This window comes from Cynocephalus volans, chromosome 1, assembly GCF_027409185.1.
Source record: "Cynocephalus volans isolate mCynVol1 chromosome 1, mCynVol1.pri, whole genome shotgun sequence".
NCBI classification, from domain to species: Eukaryota; Metazoa; Chordata; class Mammalia; order Dermoptera; family Cynocephalidae; genus Cynocephalus; species Cynocephalus volans.
This window is the reverse complement of record NC_084460.1, coordinates 83,268,609-83,283,627: the sequence shown is the minus strand read 5'-3', so window position 1 is coordinate 83,283,627 and position 15,019 is coordinate 83,268,609. Positions and strand designations below refer to the sequence as shown.

Genomic DNA, 15,019 nt, shown 5'->3' with positions numbered 1-15,019 from the left:
CTTACAGGAAGCTGACTTGTAACTAAGAACTGCTTTCAAAAAAAAAAAAAAAAAAAAACCTAACCAAAAGAAAACACTAAACTCATAATGAGACGGTGGGCCTCAGATTAGGTTCCGGTAAAGATTAGGGGAAGAAATTATGAGGGGAAGAGATTAAAAGTGGAGAGTAAGAATGAATTTTATAAACCAGGTTTTTGTTGTTGTTGTTGTTTTGTTTTGTTTTGTTGTAACATAAAAAGTATGAGATTTGAAGTCTGATCTACTTGGATGTAAATCTTGGCTCCGTGTGTAACCTTGGGCATAATATTAAACCTCACCAGTCCTGTTTCCTCCAACGTAATATTACCTGCAAAGTTGATGGGAGAATTAAGAGAAGAAAGTGTCTAGCAGAGAGCTTGGTGCATACAAAGTATTTGAGTGTGCACATATGTGCATGTGTGTGCGTATGTGTTTACATGTGTGTAGATGGTATGTGCGTGCATATACATGCATATAGGCCACAGAACTATGTCATTTATAAGGGTAGGCAGTTTCTCAGAAAATGAAGTAGAAGTTGATCTGTCTCTGATCACCCACCTTTGCTGTTGCAAAAAGAACAGCAGGAGAAGCCAGACACCTGAGCAAAACATTCACCAGAGCTACTGAAAAATAAATGACATACCTGCCCATCCTTACTCAGGAAAGGATGGCATAGTGCAGCGTGTGGAGATGCTCTTTAAATAAAATCTGATGGGAAGGGAGGCAGTTCAATAATAATCATCACACAGGGTCCTGTATGCGACTGTACAAAGTCTGGAGAGGGCTTTCAACTACCTTCAATTCTAACTCTGCAACTTACTCCTTGAATGCCTCAGGGCTGGAGGTTTCCTCTCTGAACATCAGTTTTTCATTGCATGGAATTGCCATAGGAATTAAGTGACTCAGTACTTGGAAAGCACTCAGAGTAGAGCCTGACACATGGCAAACACCCACTAAACATCAGCTGTTGCTGTCATTATTTTACGAAAGGTTCTTTCACATGTTATCAACTTTGATCTTCAAAACAACCCAGTGAGGCAGATTAGGCTTGCATTAGCCCCATTTTGCAGATGAGAAAACTGAGGCTCAGAGAAAAAAGCATGAACCAAAAGTCCCACAACCATGTACTTATTGTGTACTCAGCACATGTGTATTGAATAAAACCTGTAAAAATCTTACCTTTTCTGCAAGATGCTGCGCAAACGCCATTTCTTCCACAAAGCCACTCTTACTATCTTCCCCCAGGAGTGACCTCTCTCTCCCTTGTACTTTCCTAAACTTCTCTTCATAGTACTCAGGAGTCTTTTCTCTGGGTCAGCCTCACAGTGTAGGAGGTGTGGTACAAGTCTCATCTCTCCCCACCGTACCCCGAGATTTGTGACAGTTTTCTCCAATGGCTGTGTGTTAAGCAACTTGGCGTTTCTGCTTAGGGCCCAAAGAAAGGCTTTGCGTGTGATGGGCGCTCAAGGGTAGCAGCCGAAGCTGGAAGCATGGACATGCGGCTCCATACCAGGTGTCATATAAGTGTGGAGTGTGAGGACAGAGCCCAGGACAAGCCTGTACATGCTCCTCTCTACCAGCCCTCATTTCTGCTCCTTCTCAGAGCTCCTGCTCGGATATCTCTGGGGCAGCTGAATCTGCTTCATGAGGTGCCAGATATTGCCCAACAAGCTGATGTGTCAAGGTGAAGTCTATTTTCCTAACTGTTATTTCACTGAGACTCTGTCACTGCAGATGCCTGAGGCTGGCGTGGGGTAGGGAATGTGTTAAGGGGAAAATGCAGGAAAGTACTGCTCTGATTTTTCTTGTAGGTACTGTAATTCACCCTTCCAGGTTTGTCAGGGTGCAGACTACCTTGTGGTGACCTCACTCTGCCCTACTCCCACTCCACCCCCTGTAACGTTCCCTACCACTCTCCTTGTCTCCTTCCCTCTTCCAAGCTTCACTTCCTTGTGACTCTTCTATCTCCTAAATCCCAGGGCAGAGATACACAAGTATACAGGGTCAGTGTAGGAGGAAAGAGGATTTCATTTTCTTGCCTTATGACCCTTACCTATACCTTCACCTCTAAATGTTAATAATGCCCTGAGGATCTTTGCTCCTAACAGTAGCCTCACATCTTACATGGAGGCAAGTTTTCACAGCAGTTATGAACTTGGAATCTAGCTCTGGAGTCTCTGGGTCCAAATCCCAGCTCTCCAGCTTACTAGCTGCATGGCTTGGGAAAGTTATTTAACTGACTCAGGCTCCTCACCTAAAAAATTGGTATAATACATCCTTATATAATTATAGTGAGAATTAAATGAGTTAGCATTTAAAAGTGTCTCTGCCTGCCACATAGATAAGGGTTTGTAAATATTAGTCATCATTTTTCTAAAGCCGGCAGATAGGGCAAAAATTGCATATAGGCAACACTGTCCTAAAATGGCCCATGAATTGAACCATTTGGAATACTACAGATAGCTTATTTAACTGAGTGCCTGATGAAAGATTTGGTTTGTATTTAGAGACCATGTTGTATGTAAAGTAGGTATCTTTAAACTTTAAAATTGCATTCAGCACAGAGAGGTACTCCCACAACAGTAGCTCAGAGGGGAGGTCTGAGACCACCCAAGGGAACAACAGATTCCCCTCTGAATTCCACACATTCAGAGTGAAATGCTGGGTGGAATCACCTATTGCTTATATTAAATAATTCACTCTTGGCTCTCACTATCATGTGGCTGCATTTATAAATTACCTGCATGCATGAGGTGATTCCACTCCACTGGAAACTGTGGAGGAAGCCCACTGGCTTAGGATCAGGAGACCAGCCCTGCTGTTACTACTACTCTGGGGCCTTGGAAAAGTCATTAAACCTCCCTGGCCATTAAATAATTACCAAGGTCTCTCGCAGTGAAAGTGGTCGTGCTATTATTAGGCCCAGAAGGAAGCTGATAAGAAAAATGAGATATCTAATTTGCACCGTTGCCGTACTCTTTGTGGGCTGTTAACCAAGTGAGCAGTACCGAGTGGGACGTTATGACTTCAACTGTGGGAATAGGGAGAGGATTAACTGATCCCCACGCCCTTCCTCTTTAGCCTGCATGACAGTGCTGTCACGTTCAATTTCAGTGTTCAAGTTCAAGTTCATGCTTACATTAAGTAGAGATTTATCTAACCCCACACTCCTAGGCAGAGTCCTTCTTTCATTGCTACTTGATTAGGGAGTACATAGAAGATCACCTTTTGGATGGAGGCAGGAGGAACTTCTATTCACCACACAGCAAGGCAGCCAAGCCAAGTGGGTAAGAACTGGTTTCCAGGTCCAGGATCTAGAAGAAAGGGCAGCAGACAGTAGGTCTAAAAGATGTTCTCTATGCGCTCTCTTTCCTTTCCTTCTCCCTTTCTGTTTGATCTCCATGGGAATCTGTTTGGGGAAAATCTGGTGAGCGCTCCTTCTACTTGTTTCCTTGTGGCAAAGAGGGAAGGAGAAGGAGGAAGGAGGGAGAAAACAGGAGAAAAAGCGAGTGTGGGGCTTATGCTGCTTTTTTAAGGTTCAAATTAAATTCTAGAGAAACCCAATAATTTTAGACAGGACTTTTTGAGACTAAAAAAAGGAAAGAGCTCATTTAAAGGTCATCAAGCCAGGATCTGTTGCTCTATGAACATGTTTCCAAGTTTCTTTTTTCTCTCTCTCTGCTGGGCACCAAGTTCACATTCTGAGCTCATGCTATTCTGCTGATGGCTACATTGTGTCATTTGTTTCCCTTACAGAGAGTGACAATGAAGACCTCAAAGTCTGGAGGAAAATGACCTTTCCTTGAACACAAGTGTACCTCCTGCTACGTGTTTTTGTCTTACTAACCTCTGGTAACTGAAACACATGGCCCTGGGTCTACAGAAAGTCAATTGATCAAACTCTGCACCATGCATCAACTGTTCAGACTGGTTTTGGGACGAAAAGATCTTTCACGAGCTGGGGACCTCTTCTCCTTAGATGACTCTGAGATAGAAGACAGCCTGACAGAAGCTTTGGAGCAGATTAAAATAATAAGCTCATCTTCAGTAAGTAAACTGGTTTATAGACTAGATCCCTGAAGTGACCTATCCTAGAGCTCGTCTATATCCTGGGGAAGGGTCTTTGCAGGGGAAAGAGAAAGAACCACTAATATTGGTCTCTTTGAACTCTGCTGTGGTTTAGCTGGCATCTAAGAAATAACACCAGGGAAGTCATTGACTTGGGGGCAGTTAGACCATCTTTTGCCCAGTCATGGAGACCAGAACTCTGGAAATTGCAGACCAGAGTGGAATTCTCACAAATGGATTATTTAGGGGCTGTTTTTACATTCTTGAAATGACATGGAGCAGAGAGGGAGCAAATCTGGGAAAAAGCAGACTTTCCAAGCTGCACGACAGCATCAGTAAACAAAGCAGGGCATGTGGTGGAGGCTGGATATTGAAAGGAGGAGAATGACACTCCTCCCACGCAAGCAATGTGAGACAAGGGTGGAGATCTTTTGCTGCCAGAAGTGACAGTTGCCCAGGGCTTGATAATGCTGCTGCTGCTGCTTCTGTCTTGTCTCTATTTTCTATCCTTCCTTTGCTCCTTTTTCTACTCTCCCATTATTTAATTCCACTCACCGATGATTGGTCCCGAGTGTGATCGGACAGATTTAAAACCTCCATTAGCCCTCCCATTTCTTTGCTTTTCCTCAATGTCAGGATTATATATTCTGAAAGCACGTCCCGAAGAGGATGGGTGCAGAGGGCCCAGCGTGGTGTGACGCTGACCTTCTTGGTTGTGCGTGGACCCTTGGTGAGATGGGTCCCACTTCAAAGGCCTAGGCCACCAAGCGTCCTCGCACATCCACCCAGCATTGGCCAGCATTTGGTGCAGACACCCATTGGGAAGAGGAAAGTGGCGGGACTCAGGCCACGAAGTACTCAATTGGCAAATGTGTGTGTATTTTAGAGTACAGCTCTCTTCCATGTTACAACAAAGAGATGTTTAAAAGCCATCCTGGCACCCAGAGTGGCTTCCTCCTCAGGCCTGTCAGTGCGTTCTCCTGCTCACTGCCATCAACACGCCACATTCCCCCAGTGACAGATGAAGTCACTGCCCAAGCACCCCTCTTCTCTCAGGTAACAACTTTGACAACAATTATGTGTCCACATTTTTTCCAGAAGATTAATCAACTTAGTCTGACTCAAAACACAATGTTCCTGGTACATTTTTACTTCCTGGGTAGGATTTCTGAGCTGATTCCAGCAGCCCCTTCCTTCACACTCTGCTGGAAATAAACTGGCTGAATGTGCCACTGATTTTCATCTTCCTAACAGAAAAAAATCCAAAAAAAAAAAGCAAAACAACGCTAAGCCCTCTAAACCCTGTTTCCACTAGAGGTCACTAGCGGCCAGTGATTTCTTTTGTTTCCTTCATCAAATGCTTTGTCTTACAGAAGTCAAATTCTGAATTTGGGGTGGTGAGTTCTGGTGTAGGTTCCCACTGTTAAGGCTGGCAGGTGTCCTGTCATTAGGAGCATCATCCATCCTTTAAGCCCACCAGTCAGCGTCCTGCTCGACCAGCAGGTCCAAGAGCCAGGAGCTCATGTGTCTTCTCCATCTACCAACTTCCATCATATCTGACTTCTTCCATTTCTCTCTCTGTAACCATGGTGTGGAGCAGAATAAAGGCAGTGGCTTCTAATTTAGATGTATTAAGTCTGAAGTGACCGGTGCCAGCAGCTGCTTGTCTTCCTTTTGTGATGAACCACCACACCTACTCTGTGGCTTACTTCCTTTTTCTCTGTGTCCCACTCTTCTGTCGTGACCAGGCCCAGGTCTTCCTTATTAGGCCTTCCTGATGACCCCAGATCTCAGTAAGAGAAATCAAGTGCACTTCTCAGTCCTCTTCAGAAACACAAAACAGGAAGAGGCCTTTTAAACCACCTTTTCCACCACAAACATCCCTTCCTTAGGATTGCTGACAAATAGGTGGCAATGATGAGGATATAATAGGTTTCTGATATTTTTTTCCCGCTTCTCTATTTTCCTTTGGTAAATTGCCCCTTTCCACTGCATGAAGTCTTGGTGAGGCCTTCATCAAGTTCCCCTGCCACTGATGGTTCTCTACTCTGCCTTGCCAGGGGAGGGAGAAGGAAGAAGTGGGACACCTGACCAAAGCTTGCCAATCAGAATTTCTGTCCTCATAATTCTAGGAAAGAAATCAGGAAAGGGTGATCTATGGTGATGACGGTGCCCCAAAGAAACAGTCCTTTGTGTCCTGCTGTGCTATTGCCAGGGCCGTCTTGCTCAGTGCCCCTCCTAAAGCCAGGTACTTCAGTTTTTCCTTCAAATCTGTGAGCCACCTCATAGCTTTTATTTTATTTTATTTATTTATTTTTTTGTCTTTTTCGTGACCGGCACTCAGCCAGTGAGTGCACCGGCCATTCCTATATAGGATCCGAACCCGCCGCGGGAGCGTCGCTGCGCTCCCAGTGCCGCACTCTCCCAAGTGCGCCACGGGCTCGGCCCTTTTTTTTTTTTTTTTACTATGGTTATCCAGTCTTTTTCTGTTGCTTGTGATCAAAGAATCCTAACTGACAAAGGGATAGCTCTTCCATTGTTGGAACTTCAAATAGTTAGCATGTTTCTCCTTTTAGCCAGATGAAATATTATCTTTGCACTTTCTGTCCATTGTTCTTTGTTCTGTTCTCTGTCCCCAACAATCAGAAGAGTTTAACCTCTGTTCCTACAAGAAAAACTTTAATCCTTTCGAGGTAAGCATTGGATATCACCTCTGGCTTTCCTCTTGCCAGCTAAACATCTTTAGTATCCTCATGTTTTTCCATGACAAAGAAGGTACCAGTGTCAGGGGAAGGTTTCGTCACCTCAGATTGAAGCCTTCAACACTCAGGACTGGAAAACTCAATTTTGTCAGTACATGAGCAATGATATCCAAACCATGCTATCCAAATGCAAGACTTGGAAGTATATAAATTCAAATGCCAATTTGTTCATTTACAATGAATAGTACAATTCATGTGGGTCAAAATTCTTATGTGCTTCACATTTTTCTCCCCAAGACTATTTTCCCAGTCTTTCTCCAGATAAGAAATATTATTAGTGATTACGTTTCATTCTTCTCTATTACAGACACATTCCAGTCTCCCTTCCTGAGATTATATCTAACTCACCTGTAATGTCATCCATGTACAGATTGTGTCTTGGTTTAGGTCCATAGCTGGCTAGTCTCACTTATACAAGTGGATTTTATTAGTTTAATCCTCAAAGGGCAATCTGTTTCCATTTCCTGGAGAACGCCTCTTTGTAGCTTCCAAGTACTGCCTGCTTTCTCAGCATTCTGTTTACCTCCCCTGGAATCTTCCTAATTTATTATTGTAATTTATCATTGCTCAGTAGTTAGACCAATTGCTTGGAACATTTGCTGATACTAGTTTCTAAAATTTCCTTTTAATAGTAACATCACACAGTTGTCCACATTTATCCTGTCATGCGCTAAGGCCCTCAGGTTGAATCAAGACTTGTAATTAGACAACTTCTAAAAAAAATTAAATGTATTATCTCACATCTTAAACCATTGCAGAAATATTCTTGTCTTTAGGCCCTTATTCCAGCATACCTATACCTTTTAAAAATCACGATTCTGCCAAATATATTAGTTATAACTCTCAGCTTTGTAGAATCTGAAAATTTGGGGAGCACGCCTCCAATCCTTCCCCCAAAGTCACTTACAAGTAACTGAACCTTACTAGATTCTGCTCTCCAGTCCATGCCCTCTTTTTCCACCAGTTGTAAAATATTTTGTCTTTAGGCTTTGCTTTGAAAATGTGACTCCTCATTCGAAATTCTCTCCAAGCTTCCAAACATGCCCTTTAGTCCTTTCTGGATTTCAAGTCCTTTCTGGATTACTTTTATCTAATAGTTGTTTCTCGTACAAGCTTGGCTTTCCTCCCAGACTACTTCAAGTGAGGCTCGTCCACTCAGCCACTTCTGCCACCTTCCCGCTGGTGTTCACCCTGTATCCATTACATCCACCCACCTTCCAGTTCGCTCTCTTTTTTTTTTTTTTTAACAATGAAACACATTATGCACACAGAATTACCCAATTTAAGAAATTAGGTATAACTGAAAGTCCCCTGAGTGTCTCTCTCTCATCCAATTCTCCTCCCTTAAGGTTCTCAAGGTAACCAATATCCTGATTGTGGAGTTCATCCATGCATGGTTTTATTTCTTTTCTACATATGCACGGTTCAAAAATTATGTATAGCATTGTATTTGATGTTTTTAAGCTATACATAAATGGCGTCATAAGGCTCAATATTATGTTTTGGGGATTTATCCATGTTGGTACGTGTAGTTCCAATTCATTTATTTTCACTGAGACAGGGTATTCCGTTATACTAATATGCCACAGTTTATTTATCCATTTTTCTTTTGATTGATATATATTATTTAAACAGTGCTAGAGTAAACAGTCTTGTAATTGGCAATTTTGGCAAATGTATATTTCTAAGGTATATAACTAAAAGTGAAACAACTGGTTTTGGGATTTTGTGTACTTCCAACTTTATGATATATCACCAAATTGCTTTCCAATGTGGTTGTACCAATTACACTCCCATCAGCAGTGTACGAAAGTTCCAGTTACTTTACATCCTCACCAACACTTTGCTTTTATCAGATTTTAATAGTTTTTTTCAATCGAAGTGAAGAAGCATGTAATTGTTATTTAAATGCATACTCTTCTCATTAACAGTGAGGTCAAACAAGACGGTAAGAGAGGAAGGAGAAGAGAGAATACTTTTTAAATAGGAAAAACACATTCTTTGGAGTTTTTTATGTTTGCAATCATCATCTTAAAATAACAATGGTTTGTTTCTTCCTTTCCAATCCTTATGCCTTTCATTTGATTTCTTTGTCCTGAATAGCTCTCTAGAACAGAGGTTGAATAGAATGAATTATCCTTTTCTCATTCTTTATTTAAAGGGAATTTTCTGAGTCTTCAATGTAAGCATGTTTGCTCCAGGCTTTTAGTTAATACCCTTTATCAGATTAAGGAGTTTCCCTTTTATTCATGTTTTTCAAGAATTATTTAATTTTATCTACTGCTTTTTCTATCCTCTAGAGATAATCTTATTTTCCCCTTTAATCTGTTAATGTGGTAAGTTACAGCAATAGATTTTTCAAATATAGAACCATTATTGCATTCCTGAGATAAAATGAAATTTGTCATTTATTTTAATGCATTTTTTAATTTGGTTTGCTATTTTTAAAGGAGTCTGGAACTATGTTTATATACAGGCTTGGCCTATAATTGACCTTTCCGCCACTGTCTTTACCTGGCTTTGATATCAAGGTATACACACTAGTCTTTTAAAATGAGTTGAGCAATGTTTCCACATTTTCTATTATCTAAAAGAGTTTTATAATACTGTGATGATCTAAACTTTAAAGATTTTATAGGAAGTTGTAAAACCCTCTGCATGTCATGAGGTTTTTTTAATTAATAGGTTTTTAAACTACTGATTCAATTTCTTTGAGGAAAATTGAGAGTTTTGTTTCAGACACTTTTGGTGAAATATATTTTCTAGCCAGTTTTACATTGTATGTGAGTTTTCAAATTTATTAGCATACAATTGTTTGAATTATTTTTATTATTTTTGTTTTCTGCTGCATCTGTATTTAAATGCTCTTTTTCACTGATATTTTCTTTTGTCAATATTTTTAGAGGTTTGTCTTCTTTTTTAAAAGTTTTGGTTTATTGATCATCTGTATAGGATCTTTTTAAAATCTCATTAATTTCTTTTTAAATCTTTATTTTCCTTTTTGTACGTTCTCTGTCTTTATTCTGCTGTTCTTTTTCTAATCTCCTCAATTGCATGATTAGGTTATTGATTTTTTTTTTAACCTTCTTATCTTCTAATATAAGCATTTAAGGTCATAAATTTCTTGCTAAGTACCACTTAATGTCATTCTACAAGTTTTGAGGTATTATTTTCATTATAAATTCTAAATATTCTGATTTTTATTGTGATTTTCTCTTTGACTTATAATCAAATTAGATGTTTGGTTTTTAATTTCCCAAATAATTTTTTATGAACTTTTTGTTGTTAAAACTTAACTGCATGCACTCAGAGAATGTGCACTGCATGATACCAATTGTTTGAAAGTGGTTGAGGCTTTTTTTGTAGCATAGTTTTTGGTAATCTGTGTAAATAATAATAGCACTTACTATGTGCCAGAAACTTTTCTAAGAGTTTTTATGTTAACATATTTATTCCTTTTGGTAAGCTTTTGAGATAAGTGTACTAATGCTATTACCATTTTATAGATTAGAAAACTGAGGCACAGAGAGGTTAATAATGTAACTTGTCCAAGATTATATAGCTACTAAATAGTAGAGTCAAGAATTAAGCCCAGAGAGTTTGACTTCAAAAATTGTGTTCTTAGCCACGACACTATACTGCCCCTTTAAGTGTTTCATATGTGCTTGACAGAAATGTGTATTCTCTAGTTATTGGGTATCAAATATTGTGTTGATTAAAAAACTCTTGTTAATATTGTTAAAATTTTCTGTATCCTCAATAAATTTGCGTTTGCTTGGACTATCGATTACTGAGAGAAATTTTTTTAAGTTTTCCATTATAATTTGGATTTGTCCTTTTCTCCTTGTAAGTTTGTGGTTGACTGTAAGTTTGTGGTTTGGCTGCTGTGATTGGCTGAGACTGGCTACCTGTTACAAGGGTAGATGAGTCTGTTCACACATCAAGTTAGGTTACAGTTCGCTATGTTTGGATAAACTTTTAGGCCCAGCTTCATATATGTACAGAGACAGCTTTAGGCCAAACTTAATTAAACAATATAGTTTTCTAGACTGGCAGCCTTTTTATCTCTCAGTAATTTTGATTATTGCTGTTTATAAAATCTGCTGTCAGTTTAATTGCCATTGCTTCACACCTAATCTACCTTTTCTGTTTGTTTTAATATTTTCTCAGTGTTTTTGGTGTTCCGTGGTTTCACGGTTTGTGTCTAGATGTGGTTTTGTTTGTATATTCCTACTCAATTTTTACTGTGTTTAATGTATTTGAGGTTTTACATCTTTTATCAATTTTAGAAAGTTCTTTAACATTATCTCAAATATTGCCTTTCGAACTAATTTCTCATTTTGGAAATTATATTTATCCACTCACTTATGCATCCAACAAATATTTTTTGACTTCATACTATCTCCCAGTAATACTCTAGGCACTGAGAATATAATATTAAACAAAGCAAGGTCACTGCCCTTATATTCTTCGCATTCTATCCTGTTTTATCCTCATGTTTCTTAATCTTTTGTGTTTTCCATCTCTATGTGATACAGTATTTTTCATTTCCTCAGCTCTACCTTCCAATCCATGAGACTTTTTTCCAGCTGTATCTTGTCCACTATTTCATTCATCCATTGAGTTTTTCATTTCTAGATGTTTCTTTTTTAAAAAAATGTGTTTCAGGCTGGCCCCATGGCTCTCTCGGGAGAGTGTGGCACTGGTAGCACCAAGGCCGCGGGTTTGGATCCTATATAGGGATGGCTGGTGCACTCACTGGCTGAGCATGCTGCGGACCACACTGTCCCGAGGGTTGCAATCCCCTTACCGGTCAAAAAAAAAAAATGTGTTTCTGATTCTTTTTAAAGTGACTTGGTATTTTTTCATGAAAGTAATTTTCCTTCATATATTGAATGATTTTGAACATAAATTTTTATATGAGGTTAACAATTCTAGTATCTGAAGGTTTTGAATATCTAGTCTGCTCTATGTCTAATCTGCTGACATGGGCTTATAATGGTTTATTTCCTTGAATGTTCTTTAATTTTGGATTTTTAAATTCAGTTTAGATAGGATTTTACTTGTGTGAATACTGAATGACCTGGGTTGAGTGCATTTACCCGCTCCCATTAAGTGGTTTTCTGTTTTCTTCTGCCAGGAACCCCACTGATATTATCAGCTCTGGACCACTTGTTGTAGCTGTTGTTAGTGTCTTGGCTTTGGAGATTCTTGGAGTGATAGAGAACATAACATAACATATATATGTTTGCTTTTAAAAGTGGAAAGAGTGATGCAAATATAAAGGATTATTAATATGGATGCCAATGCAGAGTGTGACTCTGAAGGGTATGAGAATGTGACTCATAGTTACTCTAGTAACTATGTGGTCTTCATTAAATGGTTGTGGAATAAATGTATACAAATATAAACCACACAAGGAAATATTTGTAATTCACTGTATATTATAAATGCAAAGCTGGCTTTTAGGGTTATGGTATCCCTAAGAAAAATAATAAAAAATAATAGCTAACATTTATCTGCATTTACTATATGTCAGACATTGTTGTAAATCCTTTCCATTCACAAGGGTACTTCAAAAACTTCCTGGAAAGCATTGTATTATCTTTTAATTCTATTTTTCCACACACTTTTTGAAGTACCCTGTATTAACTCATTTAATCCTCACAACAATCCTAGGAGGTAGGTATTAATAATATCCTAATTTTAAGAATTAGGAAACTGAGGCACAGAGAGATGAATGATTGCCTGAGACTGCAGAGCTGGTAAAGGCAGAACCTAGCATTAGCATGGGCAGTCTGACACGGTTTGTGTATTTTTTTATTTTTTATTTTTTTATTCTTTATTTATCATTACATAATGTAATTGATTTTTATGGCCCTTTACCAATTCCTCCCATTTTCCCTTCTCTCTCCCCTCTTCCCACCCCTGTCAATCTCAGTTCTCTTCTCTTCTCTTAAAAAGTTCAACGAATTGTTGTATCTTTTTTTGTCATTTATTTATTTATTTTTATTAGCTCCCACATAAAAGTGAGACCATGCAGTGTTTCTCTTTCTGTTCCTGGCTTATTTCACTTAACATAATTTTATCTAAGTTCATCCTTGTTGCAGTGGATGGCAGTATTTCATTCTTTTTTATAGCAGAGTAGTATCCGATTGTGTAAATATACATTTTCCTTATCCACTCATCTGATGGTGGGCATTTTGGCTGCTTCCAACTCTTGGCTATTGTAAATAGAACTGCAATAAACATGAGAGTACAGGTGTCCCTTCAACATGATGTCCCTTCCATTCCTTTGGGCATATATGCAATGGTGGGATAGCTGGGTCATATGGAAGTTCTATCTGTAGTTGTCTGAGGAACATCCATACCATTTTCCATAATGGCTGTACCATTTTACAGTCCCACCAACAGTGTAGGAGGTTTCCCCTTTCTCTGCATCCTAACCAGCATTTATTGCTCTCAGTCTTTCTGATAAATCCAGCCTAACTGGAGTGAGATGATAATTCAGTGTGGTTTTGATCTGCATTTCCTGGATGCTGAGTGATGATGAGCATTTTTTCATGTGTCTGTTGGCCATTCTTATATCTTCCTTTGAGAAATACCAATTCAGCTCCTTTGCCCATTTTTTAATCAAGTTACTTGTTTTTTTACTGTTAAGTTGTTTGAGTTGCAGCATTCGGGAAATGCAAATCAAAACTACACTAGGATACCATCTCACCCCAGTTAGGATGGCTAAAATCCAAAAGACTCTGAACGATAAATGCTGGCAAGGTTGCAGAGAAAAAGGAACTCTCATACATTGTTGGTGGGACTGCAAAATGGTGCCGCCTCTATGGAAAATGGTATGGAGGTTCCTCAAACAATTGCAGATAGATCTACCATATGACCCAGCTATCCCACTGCTGGGAATATACCCAGAGGAATGGAAATCATCAAGTTGAAGGTACACCTGTTCCCCAATGTTCATCGCAGCACTCTTTACAATAGCCAAGAGTTGGAACCAGCCCAAATGTCCATCATCAGATGAGTGGATACGGAAAATGTGGTACATCTACACAATGGAATACTACTCAGCTATAAAAACGAATGAAATACTGCCATTTGCAACAACATGGATGGACCTAGAGAGAATTATATTAAGTGAAACAAGTCAGGCACAGAAAGAGAAATACCACATGTTCTCATTTATTGGTGGGAGCTAAAAATAAATAAATAAATTCATACACACAAAAAAAAAAACTGGGGGGGGGGGCTAAGAAGACATAACAGTTACAATTCCTTGAAGTTGATACGACAAGCAAACAGAAAGGACATTGTTGGGTGGGAGGAGGGAGAGGGAGGAGGGAGGGAGGTTTCGGTAATGGGACACAATAATCAACCACATTGTATATTGACAAAATAAAATTTTAACAAAAAAGTTGTTTGAGTTCCTTGTATATTCTGGATATTAATCCTTTGTCAGGTGCATATTTTACAAATATTTTCTCCCACTCTGTTGGCTGTCTTTTTACTCTGTTGTTTCTTTTGCTGTGCAGAAGCTTTTTAGTTTGATATAATCCTATTTGTTTATTTTTCCTTTTGTTGCCTGTGCTTTTGGGGTCATATTCATAAAGTCCATGCCCAATCCTCCTTCCTGAAGTGTTTCCCCTATGCTTTCTTTTGGAGTTTTATTGTTTTAAGAAATATATTTAATTCTTTAATTCATTTTGAGTTGATTTTGGTATATGATGAGAGGTACTGGTCTAGTTTCATTCTTCTGTATATGGATGTTCAATTTTTCCAGCACCATTTATTGAAGAGGCAGTCTCTTCCCCAGTGTATGTTCTTGGTACCTTTGTCAAAGATCAGATGGCTATAGGTATATGAGCAGACTTCTGGGTTCTCTATTCTGTTCCATTGTTCTGTGTGTCTGTTTTTATGCCAGTACCATGCTGTTTTGGTTACTATAGCTTTGTAGTATAATTTGAAGTCAGGTAGTGTTATGCCTCTGGCCCTAGGTTTTGCTCAAGATTGCTTTGGCTATTTGGTGTCTTTTGTTGTTCCACATGCATGTTAGGGTTGAATATCCCAATTCTGTGAAGAATGTCATTGTTATGTTTATGGGGATTGTGTTGAATCTATAGATTACTTTGGGTACTTTGGACATTTTCACAATGTTAATTCTTCCA

General features: G+C 39.0%; 1 protein-coding gene across 2 annotated transcripts in view; it reads left to right on the top strand.

The window, feature by feature from the left end:
• The first annotated feature begins 3,927 nt into the window (after positions 1–3,927).
• Positions 3,928–15,019, top strand: part of VEPH1 (ventricular zone expressed PH domain containing 1) — a 214,706-nt gene continuing 203,614 nt past the window's right edge. For both annotated transcript variants that reach the window (XM_063104466.1, XM_063104456.1), the window contains exon 1: positions 3,928–4,065. In XM_063104466.1, the coding sequence (XP_062960536.1) occupies positions 3,928–4,065 (138 nt within the window). The remainder of the gene's footprint in view (positions 4,066–15,019) is intronic.